General features: G+C 33.0%; 1 protein-coding gene and 2 long non-coding RNA genes across 6 annotated transcripts; all 3 read left to right on the forward strand.

Annotated features, from left to right (window-relative positions):
- Positions 1–1,353: 1,353 nt before the first annotated feature.
- Positions 1,354–2,025, forward strand: LOC116025194. The gene is made up of 2 exons (XR_004099613.1): positions 1,354–1,405; positions 1,588–2,025. It is a non-coding gene; the product is annotated as an uncharacterized LOC116025194 (long non-coding RNA).
- A 3,758-nt stretch (positions 2,026–5,783) lies between these two features.
- Positions 5,784–10,909, forward strand: LOC116025171 (TMV resistance protein N-like). Its single transcript, XM_031266290.1, has 6 exons — positions 5,784–6,421; positions 6,888–8,001; positions 8,135–8,410; positions 8,520–8,729; positions 8,840–10,039; positions 10,248–10,909. The coding sequence occupies exons 1-6, from the start codon at positions 5,940–5,942 to the stop codon at positions 10,788–10,790; spliced, it is 3,825 nt and encodes a 1,274-aa protein (XP_031122150.1). The 5' UTR covers positions 5,784–5,939; the 3' UTR covers positions 10,791–10,909.
- On the forward strand, positions 10,905–14,085 carry LOC116025187. Of its 4 annotated transcripts, none has more exons than XR_004099605.1 (6): positions 10,905–11,046; positions 11,287–11,452; positions 11,748–11,981; positions 12,105–12,665; positions 12,786–12,862; positions 12,929–14,085. It is a non-coding gene; the product is annotated as an uncharacterized LOC116025187 (long non-coding RNA). The 4 variants fall into 4 exon arrangements; XR_004099602.1 differs by lacking the exon at positions 10,905–11,046 and adding an exon at positions 11,154–11,180; XR_004099603.1 differs by lacking the exon at positions 10,905–11,046 and adding an exon at positions 11,154–11,180 and having other exon boundaries at positions 12,786–12,853.
- Positions 14,086–14,485: the final 400 nt, after the last annotated feature.

The raw sequence follows: 14,485 nt of genomic DNA on the forward strand, positions 1-14,485 counted from the left end.
ATTGATCCCTGCAGTGAAATTGAGGGTTGCAATGGAATTCGTTTGAGTGCGAGAATCAAAAGCAGTGGTGCTTGGTTTATAAAGCAACAAAAATATTATTTTAACAGAAAAAGCGAATCCTTTATTGCGATTTGTTTTGATTTTCCCACAATGATGGGAGAAATATTGGAGGTCTGTGTAGAACTCAAGGATCATGTGCAGATCATATTTTGTCTATTTGAAATACATAGAAATAGAGAAGGCGAAGTGCGTTTCTTTCCATCCACAAGGGGATTCATTCCTGCCTGATTTTGTAAAGGATGCATATATGTTATTAGAGTAGCATCAGATCAGACTTGCGTTAGTTGTACGTGTTTAGCATCTTCAGCTTTTGCTGCAAATGAAAATAAAAATGGATTGTAAGTATATCCTTCCTTCACACTTTAACATCTGATCTATATCTTTAAATTTGTTGTTTATTATATTTAATGGCATTTTAATATTTTTATTATTTATAATTTATAAATGAACAGACTGTAGTATTTGGATTATCACATTTTTATATTTTATTTATTTTCATTAATTAAATTGTCAGTAACTGATTAAAAAAATGACTTAACTTTATTTTTATGCTTAAAATGTAGTGATCGATCATGTTCAAAAGAGCTTTTATTTGCTTTATTTGTGTGGATAGGTACCATTTAACTTGTTGAACACAATTAGGAGTGATTTTTATACCATTTGGAGGATGGAAACAATTCAAATTAAAAGGGAGATCAAGAATTGGGGAGCAAAAAGCCTCAAGACAGACCTGTTCGGGATGTGAATCAGTGAATGGTCACACATAAAAAGTTGCATTTGCTTGAGTGTGATTTTTACCTTGTTATTGACCTGTTCTAGTTAATCACAAGAGTTGCTCTTTTTTGGATAAATCACCCTAGGAAGACTGTGTGATCGACGGACTGGCTCAAGCTTGAAAAGACTAGAAAAGTTGTAATTTCCCACCTGCAAAAGGTTGGCTGAGCTTACAAATTGCAGTGCTTTAATTTGAGGACTCCTTTGATTGAAAAGTGGTTAGTTGCAGGTTAGTTATGTTCCACTGATCTCTACCACTTTGTGTCTCTCTTTGATGATTTGGAGTTCAGATTAGATGGTAATGCTTTTGGTATTAATTAACTCTTATATGGAATGCCATAATATAATGCAGGCATGCATGCATGTTGTGAGTGAAGGTGACACTGCGTGTCAAGATTTTGCTTTATTGCTTTAAGTATGTAAAACATTTGTCATTTGCATTGTGCCAACGTTTTCGAGGCATGGATTCGTTTATATGATTTCGGTGGACTTTCATTTTGGTCACTGCAGGTAATGGATCGGAATTGATTGGTATCACTACCAGAAAGCAAAGCCAGTGGTGCCTCAGCAAGTAAATATCATAATATATTTATGCCATTATTGTAGGTTATTTTATATATAATTAGCTAACAGTTAATTTTACCAAATACATTTTACAATTAGCTAATATTATGTCAAACTAGCTAACTAAATCAACTAACTCAATAAAATATCAGCTATCCGCTAATTGTTATATGGAATCCCACAATGCAGGCATGTTCTGAAGGTGACCGTGTCAAGATTTTGCTTGAAGTGATACATTTGTCAGTTGCATTGTGCCAACGTTTTCGAGGCATGGATTCATTTATATGATTTCGATGGGCTTTTGTTTTGGTGAGTGCAATGGAGTTGGTATCGCTACCAGAAGCAAAACCAGTGGTGGCTCAGCTTGGGTTGGAGATGAATGCTGTGTGGAGAAGAAGAACAAGTATGGAAGAGTTGATTTTGAGGTGGCACTGTAGCAGTAATGGTGGTGGGGAAGTAGTAGCAAGTGTTTGCAATAATTAAACTAGTGATTTTTTGTTACAAGAATCATGTGTCACTCCACTAGATTATCTTTTGAGACTTTTTTCTTTTCTTTTTTAATCCATGTGTATTGCAAATTTGTGCTCCTTTGAAGTTATTGAGAATTTGACCTCATTGAAATATTTAGATTTATTAGGAAGAAGTTATCTTCAAATTAAAGCTTACCCTTCCGCCTTTGTCATCTTTCAAACTTGAAAGTTCTCAGCTTGGAAAATTTGCAAACTCTTAGAGTACTTGTAGAACTTCCTCCTAGTTTGGAGGATCTCTTTATATATAATGGAAGAAATAGCAATTGTACCAAACTTGAAGTTTTGTTTCTTGAAAACTGTGAAAGTTTTGTTGAGCGTCCAAACATGAAGAGTCTTTTATTCTTAGTAGAGCTTAACATAATGAATTGTAAAAGTTTGGTGGAACCGAGTAGGGGGTGCTGGTGGTGGAAGCTCTGCTGAATAATTTTTAATTACAAAATATATATTTTTACCAATTACCTAAAGTAACCTAATAATAAATTTAATTGCATAAAAATGAGGCATTAATGTGTCTAATTAAAGCTTCTTTTTTTTTTTAGTTTGAGTGGCTAATTGCATTTTCGGATTGATTTGGTTCACAGAATGCAATTATAATCAAATTTTGAGGTGTTCATTTGTAATAGTGGGTATCCAACTATCCCGAGCCCTAATAGGTTACAAGTACGGAGTAATAATTTAAAGTAGAATTATTATCTAAGGTAGGAATTTTTCTATATGAAATTGAAAAAGGTTAAATTATCCATCACCCTTAGGCCTTAACATACTCTTATCTTTACTTTTAGACTTTTTGTACACGACAACTTGGACACCACCCCACTAATCTATATTTATTATTAATTAAGAAATTTCCTTTTGAGTTTGGCCATTTTTGACAGAAACTTTCCTGCCTCGACTTTAAAAAGATATTTGAGTGATAAGTCATATACTCATATTCCAAAATCCAAACACTCCCACGTAGAAAATTGTAGTCGGAAAATGTAAAAAATAATCCTACAAACGGATACAGGTAATGGAGTTATGCTTTTGAGAGATTAATTTTACATATGACATTGTTGTCTGTTAAATTGAATTGTTGTGCCGAAAGGTCTAACAACCTTCTTCATCATTGCAATTTATTAATTGGCTAGTTTTATACGCGCATTGCGCGAATGGGTTAATGCCAATGTTTATATTTAAATAAATATTTGAAAGTATATCAATGCAAGATTATATAGGAGAAGTTTATAATGGGTAATTGAATGTCGAATTTATTTATTTATATATATCTAACTCAAAGTATATGAATCCAAGATAATATAGAAAATTCATTATAATTATTACTAAAATAAATGTTTGCAACCTTGTAAAATCGATAGTCTAAAAATGATAGTCTAAATAAATACTACTTTTAATTTGAATTTTTCTAAGTGTTCTTAATTCTCTTTTGAGTAACATTATCATTGTCGTCATCTTTACTATTTGTTCTCTTCCTTTTTGTTGGTAGTGTGTTATTTGCAATTCAGTTATTGTTGGTAGCATAGATCAGATGCCAACGTAATGCAATGAGATTATGATATAGGAGCTATGGACTTTCCTTTATGTGTTCTGCTTGGGGTTTATTTGGTTTAACCATTATTGTTGAATGAGTTATCGGATAAAGAAATCCCTAGTTTAAGAAAAAAGATTAAATAAATTAATAAAAATTTGAAAATTTAAAATATTATGTATTATAAAGATATTAAAAGGTAGTTTCTCGCTTCAATTTGCTGGGTAATGAGTTATTTGAGGACTTTCATTATCAAAAAATTCCCCAATTAGTTAATATGATTGGTTTCAAAATATTCTTTTTTATTTTTTTTCATGGTATTAAAGAAATACATATGTATCATTTTTTGGTGTAACTACTAATTTATTTAATTGAATAAGAGTAAAATAGAGTGATTCCGATTCAATTTGTTGGGTTATTATTTGAGTACTCTCTTTGTCAACCAATCCCCAAGTAGTTAATATACTTAGCTTCAAATTATTTTAAATTTTTTTTTCATAGTATTAATAAAATACTTGGTAATTAAATATATAACATTATTTTGTACTATAACTTTGATATTTAATTACAAGATATTGTAAAAATAAGATAATGGACAATGTAATGAATATCAGTTGATAAATTTGAATGTAAGAATCTTTGCATGAGAGAAAATAAAGACAATATAACTAATGAAATTATTTCTCTTATTTAATTTAATTTTTTGATAATGAATAATTTTTTCAAATAAAAGTATTGTAGACACATAATTCTAAATTAAAGAAATACATATGTATCATTTTTTGTTGTAGCTACTAATTTATTTAATTTAATAAGAGTAAAATAGAGTGAGAAACTTAATTATGTCAAATTTGATTGAGATGAGGTTCGAACCTATGACCTTTTTTATAGAAATTAATGGGTAAGTTAAAAGTTAACGGAATATTAACGGAGAAGAGAATATTTAACGGAAAACTTAACGGATAATCATAAAAGTAAGGTTAAATTAGGTAATCTCTATTAATAATATTAATCTGAATTATCTTAACCATCTATTCGATTAAATAATTCATCTGAACCATCCATCTGATTAAATAATTTGACCGCCATTTTTTCTACCCATTTTAGGCCTAACTCTCTTTGGCTGTTATTAGTATAGTAGATTTGTGGTTGAAATTCTTTTAGTACCAGCCCTATGCACTACTTTACAGTAAGTTTTGTCGGGGGTGCATGATAATACCAATTATATTGCATATTATAGTATATTTTTCCAGTGTAATTTAATTTTAATTTATTAATAAAGATAAATTATATGCTATATTAAAATGACCAAACCAATGGACGATGATCTGGTTGAAACTTGAAACATTAGGACGTTTTAGTTTTTGGAAACTTTTAATTTTTTAGAAAAATAAAAAATAAAAACATAAAAATGAAGATGGTATTCAAGTGAGTTTTGTTGTTTAAGTGAAATTTATATTTAAAGTATAAAATATTTTAAGAATAATTAAATAAATAAAACAATATATTTATGTGCGTATAAATGTTACACATTAATTTATATCTAGAATTAATTCCATTTTTGGTCCTAGATTTATAGGTGACAATTATTCACTTTTAATCATTTTTATCAGAACATCCACATTTGGTCCTAGTATTATTTTGGCAGGACCATTTTGATCCTCTATCAACAAAAGTACAAAACAGTTTTAATGTGATTAAATACAAATGCATTTCGGTCTTCAATTACCGACTTTTCATAAGAATAAACATTAATATCGCAGGCTCAACTCACTTTATATAAAAATGATCGAAATGTCTTTGTATTTAACGGCATTTTAACGATTTTATTGACGGATGACAAAATATGATCATGCCACTATAATAATACTAGGATCAAATGTGAATGTTCTGATAAAAAATGATTAAAAGTTAATTATATCTATAAATTTAGGACTAAAAATTAAATTAACTCTTATATCTATATAATAATTTAATAAATGTAAATTTCATTTTAATTGCATAAACAACACCAACAATAATCATTTTCAAAATTAAATTACTGCGATATTTATATCTATTGGCTGGGATGAGGATATAAAAACAGTTTTGCTTAAGGAAAATCATGAACACTTAATATGGTTGATGTTAGAGATGCAGGTGGGGTCTAGGAAAAAGACAAAAGTTATAACGTGAATGATCCTGTACCATGATTGATGGAAAATATCATAAAGTTTTATGCTTTTATTTTATGTGGATGGTCCCATTAAGTAGAATTATTGGTGTAGTGGGAAATTATTAAGAAGACGACCAAGTCAATCAAATATATGGTAGTGTACACATAGCAATCTTACGCTGGATTGTCTAAGAAATTTCCATTGAGTTTGGCAGTGGCCGGAAGGAAATTTTCACTACGGTATCGTCTGTGTACACATGCATTTCCCAAGCTCTTTAAATCTTTAGAAACTAGCAAATCAAGATACAATATAGTGTTCTCAATTTCGAATATGGCTTCTTCTTCTTCTTCATCTAGTACTGTCTGGGTGTATGATGTTTTTTTGAGTTTTAGAGGAGAAACACGAAAATCCTTTATTGATCATCTATATGAAGATTTGCGTCAGGCTGGAATTAACACCTTTCGAGATGATGAAGAAATCCGTAAAGGTGAGAACATCTCTGATGAGCTATTGAAGGCCATCGAGGGGTCCAAGATATCCATCATCGTATTTTCCAAAACATATGCCCAATCCAGATGGTGTCTTGATGAACTGGTGAAGATTCTAGACTGTAAGAAAAATTTGCAACAGATGGTTCTGCCTATATTCTATAACGTTGATCCTTCAGAGGTTCGTAAACAAACAGGTGAATTTGGTAAGGCATTGACTCAGCATCGACAACGATTTGATGATCAAAAAGTTGATGAGTGGAAAGTTGCACTCACTACTATTGCTGATTTGTCTGGGTGGGATTTGCAAACCATGACAAACGGGTAATCCTCTTTTCAAATTTGTGTGTGTGTGTGTGTTTTTTTTTTTTTTTTTTTGCGTGATAATTGTACGTTATATTTGTCACAATTTGGCTCACTAACTCATTGTCAATTAAAAAAAAAACTCATATTGCCAATAATATTAATTATGTTAGTTTCGCTAATTAATAATTGCGTCCTAGCATCTATACATGCATCTTTACGGATGGATTAATATTTTTGGTAAAACAAGCTAAGAAGAATCTGGACTGCGTATTTCAATTTATTTGTCATAAATATTAACTCCATTTAGTAATTATAAGAGTTGTTTACCTCAAATTAAACAATATAATGAAACCATGAGAGGCTAAATATACATATTTCGTGTTCTGTAACATGTGCTCTATTTAATTTATTAGTTTTATATTTTCCACCTATATTTTCTTTAATAATTTAGATTGACATGCATTCATTGGAAAAAACGTGATAGGTATGAATCTAAGTTCATCAAAAAAATTACTGAAGAGGTAATGCGGGAAGTGAATCGTACATACATTAATGTTGCAAAGTATCCCGTTGGAATTGAATCTCGTTTGAGTGATATACTTCATTTATTGCAAACTCAAAAACATAATGATATCAAGATGTTTGGAATTTTTGGCATGGGTGGTGTGGGAAAAACAACCCTTGCCAAAGCCATTTACAACTTGAGTTTTCAAAAGTTTGAAAGTTGTTGCTTTATCGCAAACATTAGATCACAAGCTTCGGATGGGTACAATGGTTTAGTTCGTCTACAAGAGAAACTTCTTTGCAAAACACTAAACGGGAAGAAACTTGAAATAGATAATGTTGACGAAGGAATAAGTTTGACTAAAGAAAGACTACGATCAAAAAGTGTTCTTATTGTTCTTGATGACATAGACGACACTCGTCAACTAGAATCATTAGCAGGACAACGGAATTGGTTTGGTTCAGGGAGCACAATTATAATAACAACTAGAGATGTTCAGTTGTTGAGTAACCTGGAAGCACATGAGAAGTACATGGTAGAAACATTAAGCCATAATGAATCCTTGCAACTCTTGAGTTGGCATGCATTTGGTGTTCCTATACCATTAGAGGAGTATATGGAACTATCCAAAAGGATAGCAAGTTATACTGGTGGACTTCCACTGGCACTTACAATTATTGGTTCTCATTTGCATGGCAAATCAGCGCAAGAATGGAGTGATGATGCTGAGAAATTAAGAGGGATACCTCATCATGATGTTCAAAAAATTCTTAAAATAAGTTATGATTCACTTGATGATGATACTCAGAATATCTTTCTTGATATTGCTTGTTTTTTTATTGGGCAAAACAAAAATGACACTTCTATGATATTGGAAGCTTGTGATTTTTATGCTAAAAGTGGAATAAGAATTTTGATTGAAAGATGCTTGTTGACAACAAATGGAGGTGGAGAGTTTGAAACGCTTCAGATGCATGATTTAGTACGAGATATGGGAAGAGAAATTGTTCGAAAAGAATCTCAACGAGAGCCGGGCAAACAAAGTAGATTGATTGACCCAAAGGATGTCTTTGATGTTCTTCATGGAAACAAGGTTACACATTTCCTTTTGTATTTGAATTATTCTAGTTAATTCATTTGCTTTCTATACTTAACTTTATTAAAATCAAAGATTTCAAAATATCTAAAATCTAAAATATTGTTATATAAATGTTTTATTTTTATAGGGCACAAAAGCAATTGAAGGATTGATTGTAAATTCTAACATGTTAAAGAATGTGCCTTTGAATACTCAAATATTCAAAAAGATGGTAAAGTTACGAATCCTCATATTGAATGGTATGTGTCTTAGCGGATCTTTTAAATATTTATCCAATGAGCTCAGGTTGCTTAGATTACACAATTGCTATTTGAGTTGCATACCATCTAATTTTCGCTGTGAGAAACTTGTTGAGTTAGACATGGAAGGTAGCAATATCAAAGAATTCCAATGCAATATGCAGGTTAGTATGTATAATGTTTCTTTCAACATTAAATGCATATTTCTTAATTAAGAATTTGACTAGAAAAATATAAATTGATTAACCTTTTTCTACTTTGTTTTTTCAACAGCATTTTAGATGCTTGAGGATCTTAAAGCTTGATAATTGTAAACAACTTAAGAAAACTCCAAACTTCACTGGGGCACATACTCTTCAAAAAGTATCCTTTAGGTGGTGTTCAAAGTTGGTCAAAGTACACCCATCAATTGGAAGTTTGGAGAGACTTGTTGAGTTAGAAATGCAAGGTTGTAATATCAAAGAATTCCAATGCAGTATGCAGGTTAGTATGTCTAATGTTTCTTTCAACATTAATTGCATATTTCTTAATTAAGAACTGTAACTTGGAAAATAGAAATTAATTAAATCTTTTTTACTTTTTTTTTTCAACAGCATTTTAGATGCTTGAGGATCTTAAATTTTGATAAATGTGAACAACTTAAGAAAACACCAAACTTCACTGGGGCACATGCTCTTCAAAAAGTATCCTTTCGGTGTTGTTCAAATTTGGTCGAGGTACACTCATCAATTGGAAGTTTGGAGAGACTTGTTGAGTTACATTTTGAAAGGTGCAAGAAATTCAAGGTTCTTCCAAGTAGCATTTGCAAGTTAAAATCACTTGAAGTTTTAAATTTGAGAGGGTGCGAAAAACTGAGGGAGCTTCCAATTGACTTGGAAAAATTAGAGCAACTAAGAACGTTACATGCTGGTGGAACTAACATCTCACATATACCATTTTCTTTGGGATGTTTGAGAAATCTAAAGGAACTGGATCTGCATCAGTACACTGAGCAATCATGTGATGGTGTTGTTTTTTTTCCACCTTCAGTTGCAAATTTGTGCTCCTTTGAAGTTATTGAGAATTTGACCTCATTGGAAGATTTATATTTATCAGGAAGAAGTTGTTATCTTCAAAGCTTACGCTTGCGCCTTTGTCATCTTTCAAACTTGAATGTTCTCTACTTGAAGGATTTCCAAAATCTTAGAGTACTTGTAGAACTTCCTCCTAGTTTGGTGATGCTCTTTGCAATAAATTGTGTCTCATTGGAAAAAATAGTAACTGTATCAAACTTGAAGAAACTTGCATGGTTGAATCTTGAAAACTGTGAAAGTTTGGTTGAGCTTCCAAATATGGAGAGTCTTTCATCCTTAAAAGAGCTTAACATAGGGAATTGCAATGCTTTGAGTATTCCTGACAACTATTTGCATGAGGAAGATTTTCCAATTGCTCTTAGGAGTTTGTCCTCCTCGTTGAATGAAATAGATTTAATGGGAAGTTATTATCTTCAAAGTTTACTATTAAGCCTTTGCCATCAATATTCCAATTTGGAGAGACTCTTCTTGGACGATCTGCAGAATCTTAGATCACTTCCACAACTTCCTCCTAATTTGAGGATACTCTCTGCAAAGAATTGTGTCTCATTAGAAAAGATAGCAGATCTATCTAATTTGAAAAGACTTATATGTCTAGATATTCAGTACTGCAAAAGTTTGGTTGAGCTTTCAGGCTTGGAGAGTCTTGAATTCTTACGTAGTCTTGGGATAGCAAATTGCAGTAGTTTGAGGATTCCTTCGATTGAAAAGTGGTTCAAGGTTAGTTATATATATATATATATATATATATATATATATATATATATATATATATGTTCCNTATATATATATATATATATATATATATATATATATATATATATATATGTTCCCTTCATCTCAATCTGATATTATATTAGAATAGATGGTAATAGCTAGTTATGGTATTAATAATTGTTATATTGTATGTATGTATTCCATAATGTAGGTACATCCCAAAGATGATAGTGTCTATATTTATGTGGGAGTAGTTGGCCGGGGTACAATATCCTGCTGTTTTCTTATGGAGGATCCAATCTTTGTAATTGATTCCAGTGAAATTGATTATGTTGATGATGGTGGTAATAGAATTGATTTGAGTGTGAGAAGCAAAAGCAGTGGTGCTAATTGGATTCTAATGGAAACGCAGAATGGCTGCTTTCGCATTCCAATAATGATGGGAGAAGAATTGGAGGTGTATGTAGAAGTCCATGATTGGCAGAAGATATTTTGTGTATGTGAAATACATAGAAACAGCGAAGGGGAAGTGCGTTACTTTCCATCCACAAGGGGATGCATTCCTTCCTATAATAAGGAAGATGGAGAGAGGAAGAGGAAAAGGAAGGTGCAGATAGGTAGAGGCGGGCATAGGCGTTTTCTTCCGATCACAAGGGGATTCATTCCCTCTGTTATGAGCCTGAGAAATGATGCACAAAGGAAGAGGAAGAAAAGAAAGGTGCAGATAGGCAGAGGCGGCACAACTATCCGGTAGATGCGGTTATAATCTTCACCTTTTAATTGCTTTGTGTGTGTGGTGGTGACAGGTACAATTTAATTTGATCAAAGCAATTAAGAGTGATTTTTTATACCATTTGGATGGAGATGGAGTCAATTGAAGGATGGAACAAAAGAAAGATCAAGAACTGAACTAAAAAGTCGCAAGTCAAACCTGTATGTACGGGATGTGAACAGCCGCACATAAGAAATATGAATCATCCAGTGTGTTAAAACTCGAAGAACAAAGTAAGGTGGGCCATCTGATCTAAACCTAAAAGCCAAGTACTAATCCATCTAAAATCCCTTTGATTTTCCAACTTCCCATCTGTCTCTAAAAATCTTGTACGTTGGCTCCAAAGGCAGATCGGAGAAGAACTCTGCGGAAGTAAGATGTGATTTGTATGCATGTGGATTGATTTTCCAATTAGTATTGTTTTAGTTGGGTTATTCATCATCAGAATTTGATAAGATCAGTACTCTCTTGTTTGCAGGATAATCTTTTGACAGTAATTGGAGATACCAGTCCACATTTTTGAGTTTCTGCAATTACTCTTCAACAAGTGCTCATTTAATATATTTAATTCCCATCATGTTCACTCTATGCCCAAGTGTCTCTCACTCGACAGATTTGAGCATTCTTGTGTTCAACACCTGTTGGTAAGACCAAAAAGTATATCTAATATCTTCAGTAGAGATTTGTCTGTTCTCTTTTGTTGCATATGTACAATCCGAATCTTTGTTTTTTTGAGTTTTTTGTTTTTTTGTTTTTTTTTTTTAATAAAAAAACCGACATCATATTTTAATTTTTTTAAAAACATACGATTTCGATTTTAGAAAATCGTCGGCCAGAACTACGTCGCAAAATAACCAACTTTAAAAGGTATTTATGTAGTAGTGCATGTAACAACCATATAAAATACCATACATATTTAAGTTAGACTTGTACGTACAGGATGTAAATTGAGTCAATTGGATGGTGGAAACAAAAGGGATCGAAGATCAAGAATTGTACCAAAAAGTATGAAGTCAGACTTGTACGTACAGAATGTAAAGAGTCACATATATGAAGTACATGAGCCATCCAGTGTGCTGAAAGTCAAGGAACAAAGCAAGGTGGACCCAACAAGTGTATAAGAGTAGGATGGTTGGAGTAGGAGAAGACACAACAAGCAAGTTGCATTTGCGAGTTAATTAAGTTTTTCCTTTAAGTATTTTTATTGAATTGGGTTATGATGTGCAGCTAGTATAGCTTAATGTTATGAAATTGGAGGGTACAAAATAATTTAATTTAGCAATGTTGTGAATACAGGAAGAATCAACAATTAAGAAGAATAAGAAGATGGTGAGAGTGGATGCAAATTGCAGTGGTTTGAGGTTCCAAGTCATTCTTAGTAGAGCTTGGTTGAGCTTCCAAACATGGAGAGTCTTTTATTCTTAGTAGAGCTTAACATATAATGAATTATAAAAGTTTGGTTGAGCTTCTAAACATGGAGAGAAGATGGTGTTCCAATTGCTCTTAGGAGTTTGTCCTCATTGAAAGAATTAGATTTAATGGGAAGATACCATCTTTAAAGTTTACCATTAAGCCTTTGCCATCATTCCAATTTGAAGGATCTCTACTTGGACAATCTGCAGAATCTTAGATCACTTCCACAACTTCCTCCTAATTTGGAGACTCTCTGCAAAGAATTGTGTATAATTAGAAAAGATAGCAGATCTATCTAACTTGAAAAGACTTTAATGAATAGATATTCAGAACTGCAAAAGTTTGGTTGAGTTTTTTGGCTTGGAGAGTCTTGAATCCTTACATAGCCTTGGGATAGCAAATTGCAGCAGTTTGAGGATTCCTTCGATTAAAAAGCAGTTCAAGGTTAGTTATATATATGTTCCCCTTCATCTCAATCTGATATTTTATTAGAATAGATGGTAATAGCTAGTTATGGTATTATTAATTGTTATATATATTGTATGTATGTATTCCATAACGTAGGCACGTTCTAAAGGTGATAGTGTCCATATTATTGCGATTCAAGTGAGCGTTGAAAAGATAACCGCCTGGTACTTAAGGTTAATCTCTCTAAATCTCTTATTTTTTACTCACCCTTATTTTTTACTCACCCAATGTTAATGCAGGACTAAAGCGGGACATCGGGAAATAATGGGGGTCCCTATTGCTGCCAACCTCGGCATACCAATTCTCAATGAAAGAGTCTCCAAAAACACGTTTATTGCAGTTGTCGACAAGATGCGTAAAAAGCTTGCCTCTTAGATGGAAAGTCAGTTCCCTTAGTATGGAGGGGAGGAGAACATTAGTCCAATCCTCGTTGGCGACTGTACCTACTTATGCTATGCAAGCCATGACCTTACCGGTACTTGCCATGAGATTGACCGTATTTGTAAAAACTTTCTTTGGGGCCATGCAGATAATACAAGTAAGATCCATACGGTTAATAGGAGTGATATCTGTAAACCCCGGGACATGGGAGGCTTGGGTCTTAGAATGGCTCGAGACTTCAACCTAGCATTCTTGACTAAAATGGCCTGGCAAGTGTTCACCTTTGTTACAGAAAACTAATTGCTGAGATCGCCACCTATCCATGTTGCGAGGCTTAGGATGAAACAGTGGATCACTTTTTCCGGCATGTGACACCTCCCTAGCGTGCTGGAACCTTGTGGATCCTCCGTTGGATTTTCACATAAAAAATCATCTGCCGATGATGCAATGGTTGGAAGCCGGCTGCGCAACAAACCACCATGGTAGAACGGGTGTCAACTGGTCGATCCTTTTCCCCCATATTCTCTGGAATACTTGGAAGCTAAGACTCGCAACGATATTATCTTCAACAGCAAAAGGACTCCTGAAACACCGTGATGTTGAGGCCCTTGAAGCGCAATAACTCGGAACCGTCTATGGTTGATAATACTTTGGTGGCAGATTGCAAGCATCTTATGGGCCTATTTCAGATCATCAAAGTCGTGCATATTTTTCGTGAGGACAACCAGTGTGCCAACTATCTAGCTAATATGGACCAACATTCGCCTTGGGGAACTACGGTGTTAGAACTCCACCCGAATGGCTTAGCTGAGCTCCTACAACGTGACGCTTTGAACATTGCTACTAGTAGACATAGATAATCCTGGGGCCTCCAGGCTCCTCCCTCCTACCAAAAAAAATGGGAAGGAATTTTCCTATCCCGAAATACATCATCATTATACTAATATGTCAATAAGTGATATACTCATATATCCATCATCATTATATTAAAAGCTTTATTATGTATACTTTCAAACTCTACTTTCATACTTTTATTCTAATAAACTAGTACTTCACCCGTGCGATGCACGATATATATATTGATCTTTTATAACCAAAAATTAAGAATGAAGAAACACACTCACTGTAATCATTACAAATTAGTAACTTAAGACCTGCTGAATGAGTAACTCTAGATAAGGCGACATATAGTTGACCGTTGACAGATACTAGTTTTTTTAAAAGCAATCCCACAATGGAAAGCATTGTCATTGCATATGACAACATTATCGGAAATTGCCTTGGTTGAAACTTGAAAGATAATTTTGTGTCTGAAGGTGTCAACGACAATCTTAGAATCAAAACCTTTGTACCGACATTTGTCCAATTGTACCAAATAGTATTTTCGCTTCACCAACATGATCCGCTAATCTTGA

The sequence above is a fragment of the Ipomoea triloba genome, chromosome 7, assembly GCF_003576645.1.
Source record: "Ipomoea triloba cultivar NCNSP0323 chromosome 7, ASM357664v1".
In the NCBI taxonomy this organism is placed as follows: Eukaryota; Viridiplantae; Streptophyta; class Magnoliopsida; order Solanales; family Convolvulaceae; genus Ipomoea; species Ipomoea triloba.

Coding starts and splice junctions, on each gene's coding strand:
- LOC116025171 (XM_031266290.1), top strand. CDS start 5,940: ATGGCTTCTTCTTCTTCTTCATCTAGTACTGTCTGGGTGTATGATGTT. Junction 6,422..6,887: donor TTGCAAACCATGACAAACGG/GTAATCCTCTTT, acceptor AAAACGTGATAG/GTATGAATCTAAGTTCATCA. Junction 8,730..8,839: donor AATTCCAATGCAGTATGCAG/GTTAGTATGTCT, acceptor TTTTTTCAACAG/CATTTTAGATGCTTGAGGAT.